At 43.0% G+C, this 19,626-nt stretch overlaps 1 protein-coding gene across 1 annotated transcript; it reads left to right on the top strand.

Moving 5' to 3' along the window:
* Positions 1 to 4,725: 4,725 nt before the first annotated feature.
* LOC136508025 (O-fucosyltransferase 10-like) lies at positions 4,726 to 9,632 on the top strand. Its single transcript, XM_066502630.1, has 10 exons — positions 4,726 to 5,259; positions 5,952 to 6,024; positions 6,199 to 6,266; positions 6,754 to 6,842; positions 7,072 to 7,269; positions 7,375 to 7,579; positions 7,652 to 7,819; positions 8,186 to 8,353; positions 8,524 to 8,714; positions 9,125 to 9,632. The coding sequence occupies exons 1-10, from the start codon at positions 4,858 to 4,860 to the stop codon at positions 9,267 to 9,269; spliced, it is 1,707 nt and encodes a 568-aa protein (XP_066358727.1). The 5' UTR covers positions 4,726 to 4,857; the 3' UTR covers positions 9,270 to 9,632.
* Positions 9,633 to 19,626: the final 9,994 nt, after the last annotated feature.

Genomic DNA, 19,626 nt, shown 5'->3' on the forward strand with positions numbered 1-19,626 from the left:
GAACGATGTAAGGTAGAGATGTCAATATCCTTGAGGCAGATCACATAAAGGATGTGAGTCCCTCTATGAGATTGCTCACAAGAGACTCAAACTTATACTGTATCTGATCATGGTAATGTTGAATTGCTTTGCACCAAAAGCATCGACAATGATAAACAGGGACGTAGGGTTTAGTATGCATAGTAGAGGAAAACTCAACTTTGACCTTCTCAACAGCTTTTCTGAGCCTTTACAGTGCTAACTTGTGCTCACTCAGATAGTCAAGAAGTGCACCATAAAATTATGCACCACCAAGAAAAGTGTCACCATTGGTTGCCTTGACCTAAAAAATATGTCAAAATTAAGAATTACAACATCTAATTCTATATCTTGATACAGACACTTAAGTGGATATCTTATTCTACAATATATGTCTGTGTGAAATAATCCTAAAGCCACACATATTTATACGGTGAGTATAACATACTTTGTTTTAAGATCTTGTGAGAGATTTTTAAGGCACGCAGTATTACCCATGTAACAAGCACTAATATTTACATATATACTCGAACCTATGTACAGGATGGTATGAGATACGGTGGAACTTATTCGTGGATTTATTGGCGCATGAAAGAAATGGATATTAGTGATTTCTTCCTGCCGATTTAAAATAATATCTTAGCCGTATCACGAAAAAGTCTATACAGTAGAGTTTGTGAGCATGCGACACCGTGCTCTCCGTGACTGTGTTAATTTCAGGATCTTTGCTTTTTGAATTAAATGTCACTTTAACGTCAGTATTTAATTTCACAGTATTGTTATCTTATCGTGCGATTCGTGTGTTTTTAGTACAAAAGATTTAGTTATCCCATAGCAACGCACGAACACGCTACCTAGTTTTATATAAATTCAGTAATGCTCTTGTTGTCCGTCCGTCCAGACGGACTCCGCCCACGTCGCCCAACGGACCTCGCCCGTGCTCCCCCGTTTGCATTGACCGCTCGCTCTGCAGCGTCTGCCCGCTACGCGCCTTTGCTCGCGGGACGGATCCCGCCCTCCCTCGTGCTGCCCCCGCTCGCGCCGCGTGCCCCCGCTGCGCCCCCCTGCTCGCGGGACGGATCCCGCCCTCCCCCCGCGCCGCCCCCGCCCGTACTCATGCCTCCCGCCCCCGCGTCGCCCCCGCCCGTACTCATGCCTCCCGTTGCAGCTATGCTCGATCCGCCTACCACGGCCCCTGCCGAGGTTCGTGCTGCCGATGAGCTCCACACCGACAACCTCTGCGCCACTCCATAGCATCGAGCTCCACGCCAGCGTCGAGCCCCATGTCGACGAGCCTCTAGTTTTGTCCAAGCAACAAGTACATGTTGCGCTTGAAAGCGCATGTTGCATGCGTTTGTTTTAAGTGATTCAGTTGTTTTAGATGTATGTTGCAAGTGTTTCATATGGATGTTGCAAAAGTAGACCGAGATGATGCATATGTTGCAATGGTTTTAGACGTATAGTGCAAGCTTTTGTTCTCAATGTTTCATCTGTTTTTCCAGATGTATGTTGTAAGTTGTTTATCTGGATGTTATGTTTTACATATATGTTTGCAAGTGTTTTATATGGATGTTATGTATGTTTTTGCAATGGTTTCAAGTGTTTGTCAGGTGTTTTTGCAAATATTTCAAATGTTTTATCTGTCTTCAAACGTATGTTGCAAGTGTTGTATCTGAATGTTTCAAAAGTAGATCATGTGTTGCATTTCCCTCCTCATCTTCTGCTACCTCGTCTTGGTGTCTCCTCCTCCTCCCGGCGCTGGCTGGGCATCCACCGACTCCTCCCTCTCTTTTCAATATTGGTGACGTTCGGGCGGCGCGGCCTCCATGTGGGCGTGCAAAATGGCACGGAAAAATCACTGCAGGCGCGGGCGTCCAGATGCCCCGTCCGTTCGGACATCAGGGTGCTAGCAGGCCCATTATAAATTCGGTAAATTTTAGATAGTTAGACCCGACCGGAGAAAGTACTCTCTCCACCCACAAAATAACTGACTCGAAGTTTGACCAAAATTATATAAAAATTCAATAACAATTATAATATAAAATAAATAATATTAAATTTATTATGAAATGTATTTTCGTAATAAATTTAGTTGGAGACATAAAACGTTAAACTTTGTCAAAATTAAACTAGTTTGACTCACACATATCCGATAATTATATTCTTTTGTGGACGAAGGGAAAACCTGTGGGAGCAAATATTATAGGATTTAATAGCATCTGTGCTTTTAGACTTTCATGGTAGGCGTCGTTCCAGTCAACAGCGCCTCGCCTATGGTGATTTCGCGAGTATTTGTCGAAGTCTTGGAAGATGCTCATAAAGGTAGTTTTTTTATACATGTGTTTTTAGGGGTGAGTGTGCATACGTGGTAAGTGTCTGAGAGTTGTGTTATGTAATTGAAAAAAAACAGAGGATCGATGAGATGCAAAAACGTTTTGGAGCTGGAGCACCGAGCCTGCATGCATGCTTCCTCTGCCTTTTTGGCTCCTGTGCAGAAAAGCCGAGCAATGGGCCTGGCCGCCTGGGCACCACGAGTGGCATTGGCTTCGCAGAGCGCAGGCAGGAGGCAACGGTCGGCAGCTGACCCAAGACTACAGGGGCACAGTGATCAAGGCCGTATAGATAGATGCAGGTGCACTTCCCCTCTTCTTGTTTTGAAAGCATGTTAGCATGTTGGTTTTAGTTAGAGATTATCTGTCAGTCAACAGTGTTTTTCTCTCACAACAAACCAGCATCAACCGGACTTATCAACATAGAAATCAACCAGCGAATAGCCCGACAGACAACGGGTGTCCATAGTACTGCTACGCTACAAGAATTTTGACAGCAGCACATCCCGGATACACAATCTATGAGGTAGTTCGGTGGACGGTATTTGCGACTGATAAACCGACTAGTGTTGTTTTGTTACGAGAGAAAAAACATTCTGCTATAACTAATAAGCTGGGCTAATAAGTTCGGCTCACGTGGTTTTCCTGGTCGAGCATTGTAAAATCCACGCGGCTTCTCTTACTTTAACTACCACCAGATTTTTGCGCCGTCTTGTTTGGTGGCAGTTAAAGTGCAGCAATGGTCACTACAGCAGTCAGCAGCCGCCCAGGAGTGGGTTGGCAAAGGCAATTATATTGGTAGTTAATCTATCATCAGTTGGTGATTTTGTTTTTGACTTTGACATGATGAACCGCAAAATGAGGTTAACGAAACCTCCTGGTGGTCCTCTCTCCTGGTGCCGGCACCACTCCTGCCACTATCTTCACCGGTCACCGCGCGGGGGGCTTGCGTGCGTGCGTGCTAAACGCCACGGTGTCATGTCCATCGAGAGGCGGACCGTTGAAACTTGAAAGTTGCGGCACCCGAGTCCATCCAAAACAAAAATATTCCTAGGAAGCTCCGTGGACTTCATAGATTTCGTGTGCCGGCCTTAGGTCTCTAGGTGTTCCTGTGTGCGTGTGCTATCCTTGTCATATGGCATGCCAAAAAGACAAGACATTGTTTTAGTGCACCGATAGACGTGATAAAAGATGTCATAAAAAAGATGTCTGAGTGTGATATATGTTAACAAGTTTATGGTTCTAAGAGCATTTTTACTAGATTTCTTATATCCTCTCCTGCCCCTTAAATAGAAAATGTAACAGCTGCAGCAAATCTCGTATCACATCTTCCATCCCTGATTCTTTAGGAGATATCCTAAATCCACCACCATCTATCCTAAACAAAGGAGATACCTCTCCCTATCCTAAATTAGAATGAGGATTTGGCAATCTGCTAGAGCAAAGGTATCACATATCTTAAAGTTACTTTTGAGAGATCTTCTATAACTGGTTATAGGGAAGAAGGAATAGGAGATCTGCTGGAGATAACCACCTAGATTTAAGTTCTCTTCGACTCAAATCTTCCTTAGTTGAAAGACACAACCTAGTCTCTTCTAGATTAGTCACATTTTTCATTACTTGTAGTCCTAGAAATTTTGGACTCATACTGTTTTCCACTTTTCCAATCAACATGTTATAAGACAAAGCATGTAACACCGTAGTTTTTAAGTACATACTTGTTACGGAGGAGAAAAGAATAAGCATAAGTACACACCATATTATGTGTCCTAACGTTATTACTAAAATTACAACAACTTAATACATGATAACAAAAAGGGAGGTTTGAAGAGGAAATGGTCAAATGTTAAATATTCTTGCTCTATCTCTCTCGCTCCATCCTAAATTATATGTTGATTTGACTTTTCTAAGCTTATGCACCTAGATATCGGCTATAATAGGAAAAACGATGTACCCACGATAGCCAAAAATACTTATAATCTCAACCAGGAACAGCTGAAGTAAATTTTAAGCAATGAGAATGACATAGGATTTCAGCAATTTCTTGTGCAATCAAGATGCACACATTAGTCCTTTATAATCAAGGTTCCACCTAGTCTTTTCAGCAATTTCAGCAATGAGAATGTCTGCCAGAGTAATTTGAAGAAGGCTAGTCGCATGAAGCACCAAAGCCGGCTACACGCACCAAGAGCGCAAACAATCAAAGCTAGCAGCGTGCAGCATAGACAATCCGAGGTGATCCCACGATGACACGTCATTTGGCCACGCAGATTCCGGCGGTTACGCACAAAACAAAACTAGAACCCACCTCGCGCCGCGCTTCTCTTCTCAATTCTCTCCTCGTCTCGCTTCCCCCATCTCCATCTCTCCTCCCTCCCCCAGCCCTGCTCCACCCGCCATTCATTCCTTCCTGCCGTTCCCATCCATCCAGCTCCTCCCCAACCCCAAGCTCGCTCACAGGCCACACCACATGGTCCCGCGCGAGCCCCAGCCCCGCTGCTGCTGACGGATGTCCCTCGCGGGTGCGGGTGCGGCCGCGGCGCGCAAGCCCGCCGCGTGGCGGCGCCCGGGCGGCGGCCGCGGCGTGGGCGTGGCGCGGAGGCGCGCCGCGTCCGCCGCCGCCCTGCTCCTCGCGCTCGTCTACGCCGCGGGGCTGCTCGTGTTCCTGATCGGCGGGAGGCTCTCCGCCGGCTCCGAGGGTGGGGCCGCGGCGGCGGTGACGGTGGCCTCCTCCCTCCGCCGCCGCCCCCGCCCACGCCCCGCGGACGAGAAGCCACCTCATGCTCAGCCAGGGTCGGTGTACCGCAGCCACCTCGTGTTCGAGCGCCTCTGGCCGGCCATGCGCGACGACGCCACGCTCGCCGCGTCCGCCTCCTCCCTCTCCGCCTCGGCCTCGTGGCGCCGCAGCATGGTGAGCGCCTCGGCCTCTCGCGTGCTTTTTGCCTGCTTCTTTGCCCCCCAAAAACGCTCGGTCTCTTCCTGCGTTTTGCTGAGTGGCGAGGATTAAGCGAAACATTCAGCGAGTTTCGCCACGCTTTTCCTGCTTCCGCTCTGCGAATTCACAGGATGCGTGGGCAATGTGTTCTTGTTTCGTCGGGTGGTGTTCTTGCTATGAGTTTTAGCTCAATAATACAAAAGAAATGCTTCTTGGTTTTCGGGCCGCCCCGTGTTTCTTTCTCGCCAGTTTCGGGCCATGGATTCTTGTGTGCATTTCTTTAGTACTCCTATATCTTAGTACCTTATTTAGTTACGTATTTCTCTGATGCTCAAGAGTTCAACTTACTCCTAAGTAACAAACTGTCTCATAGCTGTATATACTTCGCCAAACAAGAAACCTAATGCTTGCAGTTTAAGCCTCTTTTGGTTCCAACGAGACATGCTTCGGATACAATAATCTGGAAGTCAATCAATAGTAAACTTCTGTTATTCAGTTTCATTTTTAAATTAAAAAATAATCGGTAAACTTCCCTGGCAACGTGTTCACATGTAGAATGATTACCTTATTGCATTGCCTACTTTTGTCCGTTGTGGGAACCAATCTTTGACCATTTATTAGATGATTTTGTTCTTAACATTAACAAATTATCGTTTTGGCATATACAGTTAATGACAACACATTACCAGAATTCTGGGGAGCCATGGATGCCTTGTGTCAACAGTAGGCTGACTCGATCAGGTACCATTTTGAAACCTTTGTATGGTTTCATAAATCATTTATATGCGCTTGGAATATACTCTTTTCTATTCTTGTGCCACATAATCTTAATAACTGGGCGAGCAGAGATAGTCAAGGCATGGGTTTAAGCCAATACTGATATGTTACATTACACCACACTTTGGTTATTTTCAGAGTTGCCACCCTCAAATGGTTATCTCATGATCGAAGCAAATGGCGGTCTAAATCAACAACGGCTTTCTGTAAGTACCAACACTGTTATTCTTGAGAAATGTGTGCTTGATATACCATTGCCATTGCCTGGTATGAAAGTCCAGTGCCTTGTGAATTTTTGGTCCACCAATAAGTGATTTGGGTATTCTTGTTAGTGTACACTGTACTCAACGGAGCTGGCTTTCTTTAACAGTTTGGTTATGAAATCATGGAACTGGCAACAGCATAGAATTTGTCAAGGAAAAAAAGGTTATTTCATTAGAGAAGTAGGACCTTAAAGTTTCTTAACTAAATGTAAAGCCTGCTGTCTTGGACCTGCCGAAACAATCTGGAGTATTATGTTGACTATCCATATGTGCTATTATATGTTTTTTGTAAATATATTTCTTCTCATCCTAACTTTTGAATGCTGCTGTGGTCCCTGTCCACTAGCTGTGATGCTAATCTATTATATTTCTGAAGTTCTTGGAAGCTTCAGTATGTTGAGTAATTATTCACTCAGGTTTTCTAATGCAGATCTGTGATGCTGTTGCTGTGGCCAGCTTGCTTAACGCAACTCTTGTGATCCCAACATTTCATCTGAATAGCGTCTGGCGTGATCCTAGGTAATTATTTGTCTGATTATTACTTCGTTTCCTTGCAATGATTAAACACCCTTGTAATTTATGATTCCTGTCTTTTTGTCTGAAGCAATTTGTCTAAGTTCTAAACATTAAATTGGAAAATTTAACATTCTGATTTGAGAATGATCATTGGTATCGCTTCTAAACTTCTTTATTAAACAGTTTCATGAGGATATAGATGTTGTTATCTGACCTGATGTATTTCTTTCAGCAAATTTGGTGATATATTTGATGAAGATCATTTCATTGAGACACTCAAAGAACATGTAAGAGTTGTGAAGAAACTTCCTGAAGATGTTTTGCTGCGCTTCAATCATAATATCAGCAGCATACCAAATATGAGAACTAAAGCCTACTCATCTCCAAACCACTATGTGCAAAATGTTCTTCCAAAACTGCTGGAGTTAGGGTATGGAAAACACCCCCCCTACCCAACCTGGAAAAATAAAGAGAGCTTGATTTAAGTGGGGCAAAGCCAAAGCATGAGTTTCATTTTATTTTCTGTTCTTTGCAGGGTTGTGCGCATAGCCCCATTCTCAAACAGATTAGCCCAGTCAGTTCCATTGAACATCCAGGCCTTGAGGTGTTTGGTAAACTACCACGCATTAAGATTTGCTGAACCAATAAGAATTCTCTCAGATGACTTAGTTGGTCGAATGACAAAAAAGAGTTTGTTGACTGGTGGGAAGTATGTCTCGGTGCATCTTCGCTTCGAAGAGGTTTCAAGTCTCTCTTATGTGTTCACAATTATGACATTTTTTCCCATCCTACTGATACCGTGTATGTTTCAGGATATGGTAGCCTTTTCATGTTGTACATATGATGGTGGCTGGAGGGAGAAAACTGAAATGGACAATGCTCGTGAAAGGAGCTGGAGAGGGAAGTTTCGTCGGCATGGTCGAGTGATAAACCCTGAGGCAAACAGAAGGGATGGAAAGTGTCCTCTTACTCCTTTAGAGGTTAGGACCGCCTATTTCCTTTTTGTCTTTGTCTTTGTCTACTATAAACACATTTTGAGTCTAGGCCTCTTAGGCTGTACTGCCATAGTAGATCAGCTCGTGGGAGTCAAGCATTTTTTATGTTGGACAGACAGTTGCTTTGTATGCACTGAATCATGCAGTCAGTTTTCAAAGTTATTCTTATTCCTTCAAATTGTTATAGGCTTGGTTATTGCATTCCCCCCTGCATTTTTTGTATTCAGTTAACAAGTCAGGTTGGTTGGTTAAGCTTAGGTTATTGCTATGGATATTGCCTTTTGAAAATATTTCAATATGTAAAAGGGGTTTACTGGAGATGATATGTCCTCGCTAAATGAATTTATGCAGGTTGGCATGATGCTGCGGGGCATGGGATTCGACAATACAACCTCCCTATATGTTGCTTCGGGTAAAATATACAACTCTGAAAAATATATGGCTCCTCTTCGCCAGATGTTCCCTCTTTTAACGACGAAGGATTCTCTTGCTTCGCCTGAAGAACTTGCTCAGTTCAAGGTATTTCTTGCACCAGCACTCATATGCATGCATGATGGTGTTACATTTACTACATAAAAAATTGGAACCATTTGATGTTCAAAAGTATCTGTTTTGGTTGAGGACAGAATAAATACTGCTTTTATTTGGTGGATTATGTTATATCCAACTCACCGACCAATTCTCTATAGGGGCACTCGTCTCAGCTAGCAGCGTTAGATTACACTGTCTGCGTTCAGAGCGAAGTGTTTGTGACAACACAAGGGGGAAACTTCCCTCACTTTCTGATGGGGCACAGGCGCTACCTGTTTGGGGGGAATGCGAAGACAATAAAACCAGACAAGCGGAAGCTGGTCTTATCTTTTGATGATCCCAATATCAGGTCAGTTTGAGCAGTCATCTTACATTTACTTAGTAACTGTATGCGATCATACACGTTATCAGTAACTGTAATCAATCAGTCTGTCACTTGTTGCTAGTTACACTTAAATCACACAGAATAATTTTCATCTTTGATACCATTCAGATGATAATTCTTTGCTAAAGCGACTGCTTAAAACAATATGTTTTGATCAATGGTCCACTTAGGCTGTTGTTCCTTACCTAACCAACTGCTTTGATGAATATACAGATGCCTTTTGTAGCTTTTACATACTTTTCTGAATATATAGTCCAGTCAACAAATTGTAGTGTACCTCCTATTTGGCCTTCAAATGTATGGCTCGATAGGCAATCTTTGTTGTGGCATAATTTGTTTAGAAGTGTATTATTTAAATCCTTTTGAAATTTCAGATGGGATCAGTTCAAGCAGAACATGCAGGAAATACTGCATCACAGCGACATGAGGAGCATTGCATTCAGGAAACCAAACGATTCGGTGTACACGTTCCCAATGCCTGAATGCATGTGTCAGCAAGATGGGATGGTAATGGTATAGTCCTGACAGCATAAACACGAGGCAAATCCTTTTGTGTTTTGGTTTTGAGACTGCTGATACCACACAGATAGGTAGGCGTAGGCAGGTATCTTGTACATTCATAACCTGTAGGTAGTGTCACCATTATGCTAGAAAGATTGACCAGGGATTCGCTGATTCAGGGTGGTCTATAGAGGAGATACAGTTGGGGGTTGGGTTGGGCCGTGGATGTTGACATCCAACACACTTGACTTGAGAGAGGGCTTCTGACAAAGTGAGACCCTGCCTTACTCCGTATATGTAAACGGGACGCCTAACTACAAAGGAGAAAAAAAAAAACTTTCTGATATAATATACCATGGAATTTGCTTGTTCTTACATTACACTCCATCTTGTTCCTGGAATCTTTGCAGTTCCCTGTTTTGTTTCTGCAGATGCTGCTCTAGGGCAAATGCACACCATATTAATATGTATGTTTGAGTAATTGTTGTTAAATTTCACTGTATATACAGGAATATGTACTGTAGTGCTGCTTTCTAGCTTTGAGACAAGTCGATGAATCTTTGTTACGAAAATTCTTAGGTTTCCTGTCCAACAACAACAACAACAACAAAGCCTTTAAGTCCCAAACAAGTTGGGGTAGGCTAGAGTTGAAACCCAACAGAAACAATCAAGGTTCAGGCACGTGAATAGCTATCTTCCAAGCACTCCTATCTAAGGTTAAGTCTTTGGGTATATTCCATCCTTTCAAGTCTCCTTTTATTGCCTCTACCCAAGTCAACTTCGGTCTTCCTCTGTCTCTCTTCACGTTACTATCCTGACTTAGGATTCCACTACGCACCGGTGCATCTGCATCTGGAGGTTTCCGTTGCACATGTCTAAACCATCTCAATCGGTGTTGGATAAGCTTTTCTTCAATTGGTGCTACCCCTAATCTCTCATGTATATCATCGTTCCGAACTCGATCCCTTCTTGTATGACCGCAAATCCAACGCAACATACGCATTTCCGCGACGAAAATTCTTAGGTTTCCTGTCCACTTCTTATATATATAGGTATCCATTCAATAGAGAAGAAGGAAACAAAATGTCTCTTCTCTAAATGACATCCTTTATCCGGTTTGATGTAAATTCAGACACTTTGAGGCCTTAAGAGGTGCCTGCTGCACTCAAGACACGGGAACCGGCAACACATCTAATATGCAAAACATGGCACAGTCGCAATTTTAATAAAAATTAAAAAAAAAAGAGAAACAATAGGAACATACCAAGGAGAGGGGAAAAAATATAATAAAAATATACTCCTTTTATCCCATAAAAAGAGTCTATGAGCATGCTCGTCAAACTTTCTTGAGTTACACTAAATTTGTAGAAAAAATATTAGCAACATTTACATCTCTAAGTAAATTTATTATAAATATATACTTAACAATCTATCTAATAATACTAATTATACAACATAAATATTAATATTTTTCTTATATTTAGTTAAATGAAAAATATTTGATTTTTTGGACCGCGAGAATGATATTTTATATTGGACGGGGGACCTTCACGAGTGTGATTTAACACAACTAAAAAATGATCAGCGAGCAATAAATGAATGATATGACAACACACAAAGTAGAGTCCACGACGGGCGGTGCGGCTGAATTCTTCACTCGTTCCGTCCAAGTCCAACCACCCCTTTTCGCAGAACAGGTTCAGGTCAGGGGGAGGCGGATTCACCATGTTTTCATTTTTTTATCTAAAAGTTTCATTTGCTTTTCTCTATTTCTTTTTTTGTTTGAATTCACCGTGCACTAAAAAAAGAGAGTTTAAACAGGAACCGGAGCTGCGACACCCCAGGCGGTCAGGAAAAGAAAAAAAAAACACCCCAGGCGGCCGAAGCAAATGGTAGCCAAAGTCCCAGCGTTTTCGTCATGCAAGCAAAACCCTAACACGCAACATTTTGTTACCGAGATTCCAAAAGCAAAGGAAATGCGACATTATCAAAGTACCATACAGTATGCCCGTGCGTTTGGTGGACAATAATAAGTGAAAGTGAGGGCACTACACAGTGCACTTGGTGGAAAATCAATTCAAGTGTTGACAGTTCATTGATTTCGTTTCTTTGTTTTGCTTTCAAAGGAGTTGGAGGCTCTGGGGCTGCGATCAGCCAACCATGATCACCTGCCGGCTGCCGTGACGACGACACGCCCAATGCAATGTGTCCATCCATATTCCATAATACCACCTTGACTTGCAGATCGAGCTGCAGTTGCTGCTGCTCATGGGTGCAGCAAGTGCAATTCAATGTCTGTCAGGAGTCAGATCTGGAGAACCCTCCATATCCATGGCTCCTCCGTGTTCATGTGCTCCCGATGCAACATCAGTTCTAGTAGATTGAAAAGAATGTAATTACGAGATCTGTGTCGGTCAAAGTAGCTCAAATTTGACTAAGTTTATAGCAAATGGTATTAATATTTATGTCTCCAAATAAATTTATTATAAAAATATATTCTATGACTAATCTAATAATACTAATTTTGCATTATGAATGTTCGAATTTTTTTCATATAATTTTGGTTAAAATTCAGACTGATTAACTCCTCAAAAAGCGAGAATTGCATTCTTTAGTGGGCAGAGGGAGTATTACTCTACTGCTAGAAGAAGAAGAAGAAGAAGAAGAAGAAGAAGAAGAAGAAGAAGAAGAAGAAGAAGAAGGTCGTTCAGTTGAGCCCATGGCTCTGTTCGTTTCTCTTATAATCCGTCCTTTTCAACTTGTTTTTTCAACCGAAACAGTGTTTTTCTCTCACAGCAAATGAACCAGAACAGTGTTTCGGTTTGTTTTTTCAGCGAAGCGAACGGGGCCATGTCCCATTGCCTCCCTTGCCGCCAGCTCAGTGGCTTTTCGATTTTACTTGTTTTTGCACTTTATCATGCATTTTTTTCTTGGATTTTTTTTTCTCAAGAGTAATGATGCTCGCTCTCTCAACTGTTGAAGGACACTGGACGCATAACGGGTCCTAAAGTGTTCAGTATTTGTTGCCCGTATTACATTTTCATCATACGGGCTCTGTACTGCACAAGTGTTTCGTAGCTTTCATTGTTTCAGTCCGGATATACAACGTATATGTATTATATTATGTTCTCCATAAAGCTAACATTGCCGCTTCTTCCATCAGCGTGTTCGCTGGTTGGTTTCTAGACTGGTTTGAGCTAGCTGGTGCTGGTTTGTTGTGAGAGAAAAACACTATTGGCTGGTTGAATAAATCTGACTGAAACCAATAAACGAACATGGTGAATATAAAAGGATAAGGGCGCAAATTAAAGGCGCAGCGTGAAGAAGAATACCAAAATTCTACGCGGCGAAGTAGTGCTTCGTCACTTTTCAGATTGTGTGGTTGCTGGCCGTGGCCGGTTGTCATAGGACCAGAGGTCCCTCAGTCGGTGGCCATCACCTTAGGAGGCTTTGATGAATGAACACTGATGTGACAAAACAAAATGCATGCATGGTTTGGAGTCAATTGGCGCCGCGTTGCTCTTGCTCCTCTCCTCCGCACCGCCCACTTTTGTAGGTTGATTGTGCGCAGTGTGACCCGGAATGGCCCGTTTGTTTGGAGGAATTTTGGAGAAATCTAGATGAATCTGGAGGAATTTGTGAGAGAAAAATATCGTTTCGAATAAAAAAAAGAATCGAATCATGCTAGGTTTAAAGACACGTGAACAGGGCCATGAAAAGTAGGCACACTGCAAGAGATACCGCCATACCGCACTGACACAGTGACCAGGGACGGATTAGGATGGATGCTTAGGGGGGCTCAAGTTCAACGTTTAACGAATGCACGAAACTGTGCTTGTTACAATTCTGAAGCAAGCATCCGATATTTATACTGTAGCAACAACCAATATCCATTTATATATATGCATAAATAAAATAAAATAAAATAGCCATATTTGACATGTCCCGTAGAATTAAAAAGGCGCTAGGTGGTAGATTAAGCATAAATTAAGCTTAAGGTTTTTTTTTGCTGCTACAGCAAGATTTGAAAGATACTACAACAAACGAAGGTCAAAATGGTGTGCTTAGATACAAACAAAGACAACTTTAGCCAAATAAAATAAGGTAGTACTTTTTAAAGAAATAATCAAATGAAGAATATGCTCATATATCATCATATGTGATAACTGAATATAATAAATTTAGAATATGTGATTACTACTGCTCAGAATTTTGTTCTTAACTTCACGTAAATTGGATACATGGGAATTGGTTTATTGCATAGACATCGGATCGATGAGTTGCCGCCGCCACCTCATGAGCCTTCCTCCGATAGACACTTAGATAGTTGCCATGAGTTTGTGACCCGTTGGGCCTTGGAAAAAAGGCCGGATCTTATTGGGCTGGAATATAGGTCGATTGAGGGAGTAGAGAAAGGGTTGGCCCATGGCCCAAGTCGCGGCTGCTGGTGACTGAAGCGCCGCCGTCCTCAACCTCCCGACGGGATTCAGAGCCCCTGCTTGACTGCTTCTCAACGTTCTCAATACAGTCATGACAGAAACAAAATTTAGGAGGGGTGCTTACATGCCACATATGTCTGAGCCATTCTAGTATTGACAGGCTAAAGGCGCCCGTCTCGGTAGAAGAGGGGGAGGAGACCAGGGCTCCTCCGATGCTGGTTGGTGCTCCATTTGTGAGCCACCGTTGCGATCTTCTTCGAGATCCCATGAACGATGATCAAGTGGAGGAAGTGTGCGAGGGCCTCGGCTGCAGTTTTGGGCAGGCCGTGTCCTTACAGCCAGCAACTAACTCCTGTAGGAGCTGCACAAGCTCCATGGACAGGGGGGCTTAGCTCCTGCCCTCCCACCGCTAGATCCGTCCCTAACGGTGACGCCGTACGTCAGTGCAGCTGAAATTTCATTTCAATCACATCCTTCTCTCTCCGGTATTTCACATTTTTTTTGACCTTTTGAAATTGGCATGGAGCCTTATTAAAAAAAAGAGAGATACGTGGCGACGATTAGGCACCTCTCGAGCGGTTCCAAGTATTGTTGGCTAACAAGATCTGCATGCTTCTCATCGAAAGCATCAACGGGAAAGAAAGAAACGGCTAGTTGAAGCCCATATCTCAATCCGCCAATCCGGCCTTTTGTTGCACCAGCAGGTTAGTTTTTTTCTTAAAAAAATATTAAAGTTTGAGACACTGTTACAATTCGATACCGGATCGCAAAATTGTGCCGAATGATGCAGTTAGTATGACACTGACAGCGAACTGTATAACACGGTTACATTTACATCATGTCAGCGGGAAGAGCTGCAAGTCAACAATCGAGGAAGAAATTGCAATCTCATTTTGCTAACTCCCCTGTTTTACAGGCTACGAACTGCAATTCTGCAAACCGAAATGAAAAAGGAAAGCTTTGGGTTTCAGTTTCTCTGTCTCTTCTTAGCATCAGTTAGCACACTACTACTGTTTCGCGTCGGATCAACAAGAAGCGGAGGCTCCTTCTTCTTCCTGCTCCTCGTGGCCTGCTCCTCCTCCGACGAGCTCCATCTGGTCGTCGAGGTACTGCTGCAGCAGCCTGAGCCGGAGCCGGCCACCGACATCATCCACCATCGTGATCTCCTCCGCCCCACGGCCTTCGCCGCCGTCGCAGCAGCCACGCGATGATCTCCTCCTGCTGGCCGCCACGAGCTTCCTCCTGACCCTGAGGAAGCGGACGGCGGCCACGGCGCAGCAGAGCAGCGGCAGCCAGAGGACAGCCAGCGCCAGGACCGCCGGGACCAGACACAGCGCCACAGCGGCCGCCGCCACCGCCCGCCACGACGACGTCGGCGGCCCGGCGCCGCCCATCCGATCCGTCTCCGATCCTTCCCGCCGGCCGGAAGATAACCGACGACGGCCCGATCGAGGCTTGTTGCTTTGCTTGCACGGATGGAATGAAATGAAATGAAAAAAAATTGGAATGGACAGCCCTGGGCTTTGTTTCTGAGTAGAGATTTTTTTTAATGGCTTTTGCCTTGTGGCTGCTGCCCTGTGAGTGTGAGGGGTTCGAATCGGAGTCGAGTAGCGGCAAAGGCTCTCTTTTCTCGCGCAGGCGGAAGAAGACGTTGCTTGTGCGAGAGGGAGACGGTTGGGCTGCAGTTGTGCTCGATGATGTCCCTCCCGCCTTTTGACTTGTCGCCGTATTTGGATCTTGCTTTCTTGCAGAGGAGAAGGGATCGATCGCGGTCGCGGCCATGGGCACGCCATCTGATTTTATCCTCCTTTAGCCGGCCGTCATGATATTTATTTAAGCTCCATATCCATATTTTCTAGAGCTGTAATAGTAGCTGCTGGCCTGCTGGTGCTCCCTCCCTGCCTCCCGTCACACAGCCTCCTAATTTTTAAGATGTCACTCCGGTCCCCGTTATAGCTGCAGTTGTCTGAGAACCAAGGGATTACTCGAAACCAGTGGTGGAGCTAGAAAGGATATATACAAAGGAGATGCCGAAGCAGACAAGGGATCTAAAATAATTAAAACAAGATTACATTTTGATTTTAGAGGACTATTTTTTTCTTAGCGTTAGTTTTTTTTGAGCAATTTTTCTTAGCATTAGTACATTACATGAGGTTCTAGAGATAAAAGCCGGTGCTCCAGACCAAGCAGCACCGGCCCTGGCTCTGCCCCCTACTTGGAACCCATCCAGACTTAACTAAGGCCTTGTTTAGATTGAGAAAAATTTCAACCCGATGAATAGTAGCACTTTCGTCTTATTTGGTAAATATTGTCCAATCGTGGACCAACTAAGTTCAAAAGATTCATCTCGTGATTTCCAACTAAACTGTGCAATTAGTTTTTTTTTTTACCTACATTTAATGCTCCATGCAAGTGGCTAAAAATTGATGTGATGGAGAGAGAGTGAAAAAACTTGGAATTTTGGGGTAATCTAAACAAGGCCTAATTAACACGATCCGTACATTGTCTAGTTTCTTTGTCGATCGCACCGTTTTAGCTTAGGACATGCACAATGTTAATAAAAAGCCATACTTAATAAGCGTTTAGTGCTGCAATATATAATGAAATACCTAGCCACTAGCCATGGTGACACCACTGGCAACAGAAATGAACCTCACGGCTTAGTCACGTGTGCGTGCTGGGGATGGGGAGAACCAGAGTTAGTAGAAGATAATAAAATAAAATTCTCCGTAACATTTTTTTTTGAATCAGTAACTTGTTTTTTTTTAAGATCATGCGGATGGCGAGATGCCCGTGAAAGGTACTTACTACCTCTGCTGGGGCTAAAAACACTCGGTTTGGGGCTATATTATTTTTTTTTTCTCAATTAAAATCATGCAGGAGCGTTGGATCTCGAATGCACGTACGCGTGGGATGAAGCGAAAGTGATGGCGTAACTTACCAGAGAGTAACTTTACCTGTGCTCTTTGTTGCGATTGCCCTTGTGAAATCGCAGCGCGTCCGTTGGACGGCATGGGCAACTAACCCGCAGCCACACGGTGCTCACTGCTCAGTTGTTGTTACTTGTATGGGCAACGACCTTCGTGATGAATGCAACTGCCACCCACCACCATGACCCAACCCAACCCACCAGCATGCCTGGGCGTGGTGGGAGTGGGGGGAGGTGCGGTCACGGTCAGGTTCGGCCACACCATTGCGTCTGCATGTCTCCGTGCGGAGGGTCGGGTGGTCGGTGGACGGTGGCGGTATGGCCCAGCGCCCTCAGCCCGAACCCGCAGCCGCAGTCCGCACGGCAGGGGTTGGTGACGGTCTATGTGAGAGGCAAAGGCAACCACAACCACTCCGTTGCCCCGATGCCCTGTGCCGGGCTGGAAACAACGCGCAAACCGTCGCTGCCGACCCCCCTCCCCCACTCTCACGATTTCATATGTATGTTGTTTTATTATTTTTTAATTTTTAATTCCTTTTATTTCCTTTGTGCGTTTTTTCTTTCCTTCATTGATTTTACTTTTTTTTTCTTTCTTTTCATTCATTTATTTTCCTTTTCTTATTTTCTTTTTCGTGGACTTTTGTTATTCTTTTCATTTTCTTTATTCTTCTACTATTTTTATTTTACTATATTAATTTTAATTTCCTTTTTATTTTTATTTCTTTTTTGTTTTCTTATCTTTTTATTTTTTAGCATTTATAATTTTTTGATAGAATTAGTAATTTTGTTTATTTTATTTTCTATTTTCGTATTTTATTTTTTTATTTTTCTTTCTTTTCTTCCATTTATAATTTATGTTTCACTTTTTTTTACAGATACACGCGATGTTCATGTAGTATACATATAATGTTCTATGCTATATTTTTTTGATGTCCATGAATGTAATGTGATGCTCTATGATGTATTTTGTGATGTTGCATACATTGATGTTCTAGGATATTTTTTATGTTCGGTAGCATTTTTTGTTTTTTTATTTGACTCTAATTAATTACTTCACTAACTTTATTATTTTATTTTTTATTTCACGATATTTTACGATGTTCACGTAGTATACATATGATGTTCTATGCTATATTTTGTGATGTCCGTGTAGTGTTAATGTGATGTTCTACGATGCATTTGTGATGTTGAGTAAGCATACATCGATGTTCTAGGATAAATTTGCGATAGTATTTTTTTCTTCTTTTAATTTGACTCTAATTAATTACTTCACCAATTTTCTTATTTTATTTTACATTTTTCATGATATTTGTGATGTTCGCGTAACATACATATGATGTTCTATGCTATTTTTAGTGATGTTTGTGTAGTGTTAATATGATGTTCTACGATGTATTTGTGATGTTCGGTAGCATTTTTCTTCTTCTTTTTATTTGACTATAATTAATTACTTCACTAATTTTATTTTTTATTTTTTTTACATTTCATGATATATGTGATGTTCACGTAGTATACATATGATATTCTATACTATTTTTTGTGATGTTCGTGCAGTGTTATTGTGATGTTCGATGATTATCTTTAAATACATGTTAATCATGAGGTAAATGTTCGTTAAAATTTTTTATCGAAATATATCCACGTGGGGTCTTGTTTTAAAGAGTTTATTGCAAGGAACACGATGGTGCAATCGAGTTTTAATTACGATACTTGATTTAGGAGCTATGACTTTTTTTTTTTACTTCAAAAAACATGGGATATGTGCTGATGTCAACAATTTTGGATTTTATTGTATACCTGCTTCTTGATGGGCTGCGCTGTGCGCAGAAACAGTCTTCTAAGGCCCAAGAAGACGAATTCGGCCCAATAACCTGAACGAGTGGGCAACAAATTATTTTCCTCTCGGGGGGGTCGGCTGCTAGGAGCCCCCGAAACAACGTGGGTGCTTTTGGCGGTCCCCTGCCTGGGGCTTCCGAATCCTTCAAGCCCAAAGTCCCCTGGGCCGCCTTATCTTTGGGCCATGGCCCATGAGAAGGTAGCAGCAGCAGGCGGGCGCAGTACCCACCCCTCTCCTCGTCTTCATCAGAACCGAACCAAAAGGAAATTCAGAGCCAGCAAGCAGCTTCCGTCGATCCATCGATCGATGGAGATGTACGCATATGAATATGTATAGTGTAGTGTATAATAACGCAGGAACAGAATGAGTCGTACAGTACTACGTATACGTGTTGGTGCTTTCAGCTGAAGGCTACATGTATCCAACCCGATGGTGATGGGGGGTGAGTGCCAAACTTAAACGCAGCATGCAGCCACTGCGCCGTGCCGAGCTACGGCGGTAGGCATCGTATCATTGCACTGCAATGATGTGCATGGGTCCGTGTGTATAATGACCCCACCCTACCACCAGCACTTATTGAAGGAGATTGGAGTGGAATTAAACTAAGTTCCATTCTATTTCACTCCAACACACGTGGATTGAAGTTGATACGCATGCATCCAAACATGCCCTTAGTTTGCAAAGACGACAAGGGGTTCAATTTGGAGCAACTGCTGTTTTTTTTTTTTGCTTCCTGAAATCGGTTTCCAGAGACGCCGGGGGGGCGCACTTTTCCTCGTCTGTAAAGTTACATGCATTTTGTAGTGGCGAAGGATGCACACTGTATGCCGGTCGTGATTCTGAATGACAAGATCTCATATCAAGTCTATATGATAGAATTTCAGACTTGTCTAAATATCGCCATTATCCCTGACGTTTCACTAAACAAACTCATCAAGGCAAAACACGTTTTTTTAATCGAATCAGATGTGACAAAATAGTCTTAACTACAAGAGCAGCGTATTGATCGATGTTCACTTTTTGTTCTCGATGCAACAGTCTAAGAGAGGCAACTAGGTTGTTAATGACCATCCAAACGAGCGTTGAAATGTCCTGAACTTAATTTGGACACCAAATGAACTTCCACTATTTTGTCACATCTGATTTGAGAGGTCCACTATGTGGGAAATA

This window comes from Miscanthus floridulus, chromosome 15 (assembly GCF_019320115.1).
Source record: "Miscanthus floridulus cultivar M001 chromosome 15, ASM1932011v1, whole genome shotgun sequence".
In the NCBI taxonomy this organism is placed as follows: Eukaryota; Viridiplantae; Streptophyta; class Magnoliopsida; order Poales; family Poaceae; genus Miscanthus; species Miscanthus floridulus.

Bases quoted from the DNA above. Each gene is read 5' to 3' on its own strand.
- LOC136508025 (XM_066502630.1), top strand. From the start codon at position 4,858: ATGTCCCTCGCGGGTGCGGGTGCGGCCGCGGCGCGCAAGCCCGCCGCG. The intron at 7,270-7,374 runs GTATGGAAAACA...TGTTCTTTGCAG, and splicing joins CCAAAACTGCTGGAGTTAGG to GGTTGTGCGCATAGCCCCAT. The intron at 8,354-8,523 runs GTATTTCTTGCA...AATTCTCTATAG, and splicing joins AAGAACTTGCTCAGTTCAAG to GGGCACTCGTCTCAGCTAGC.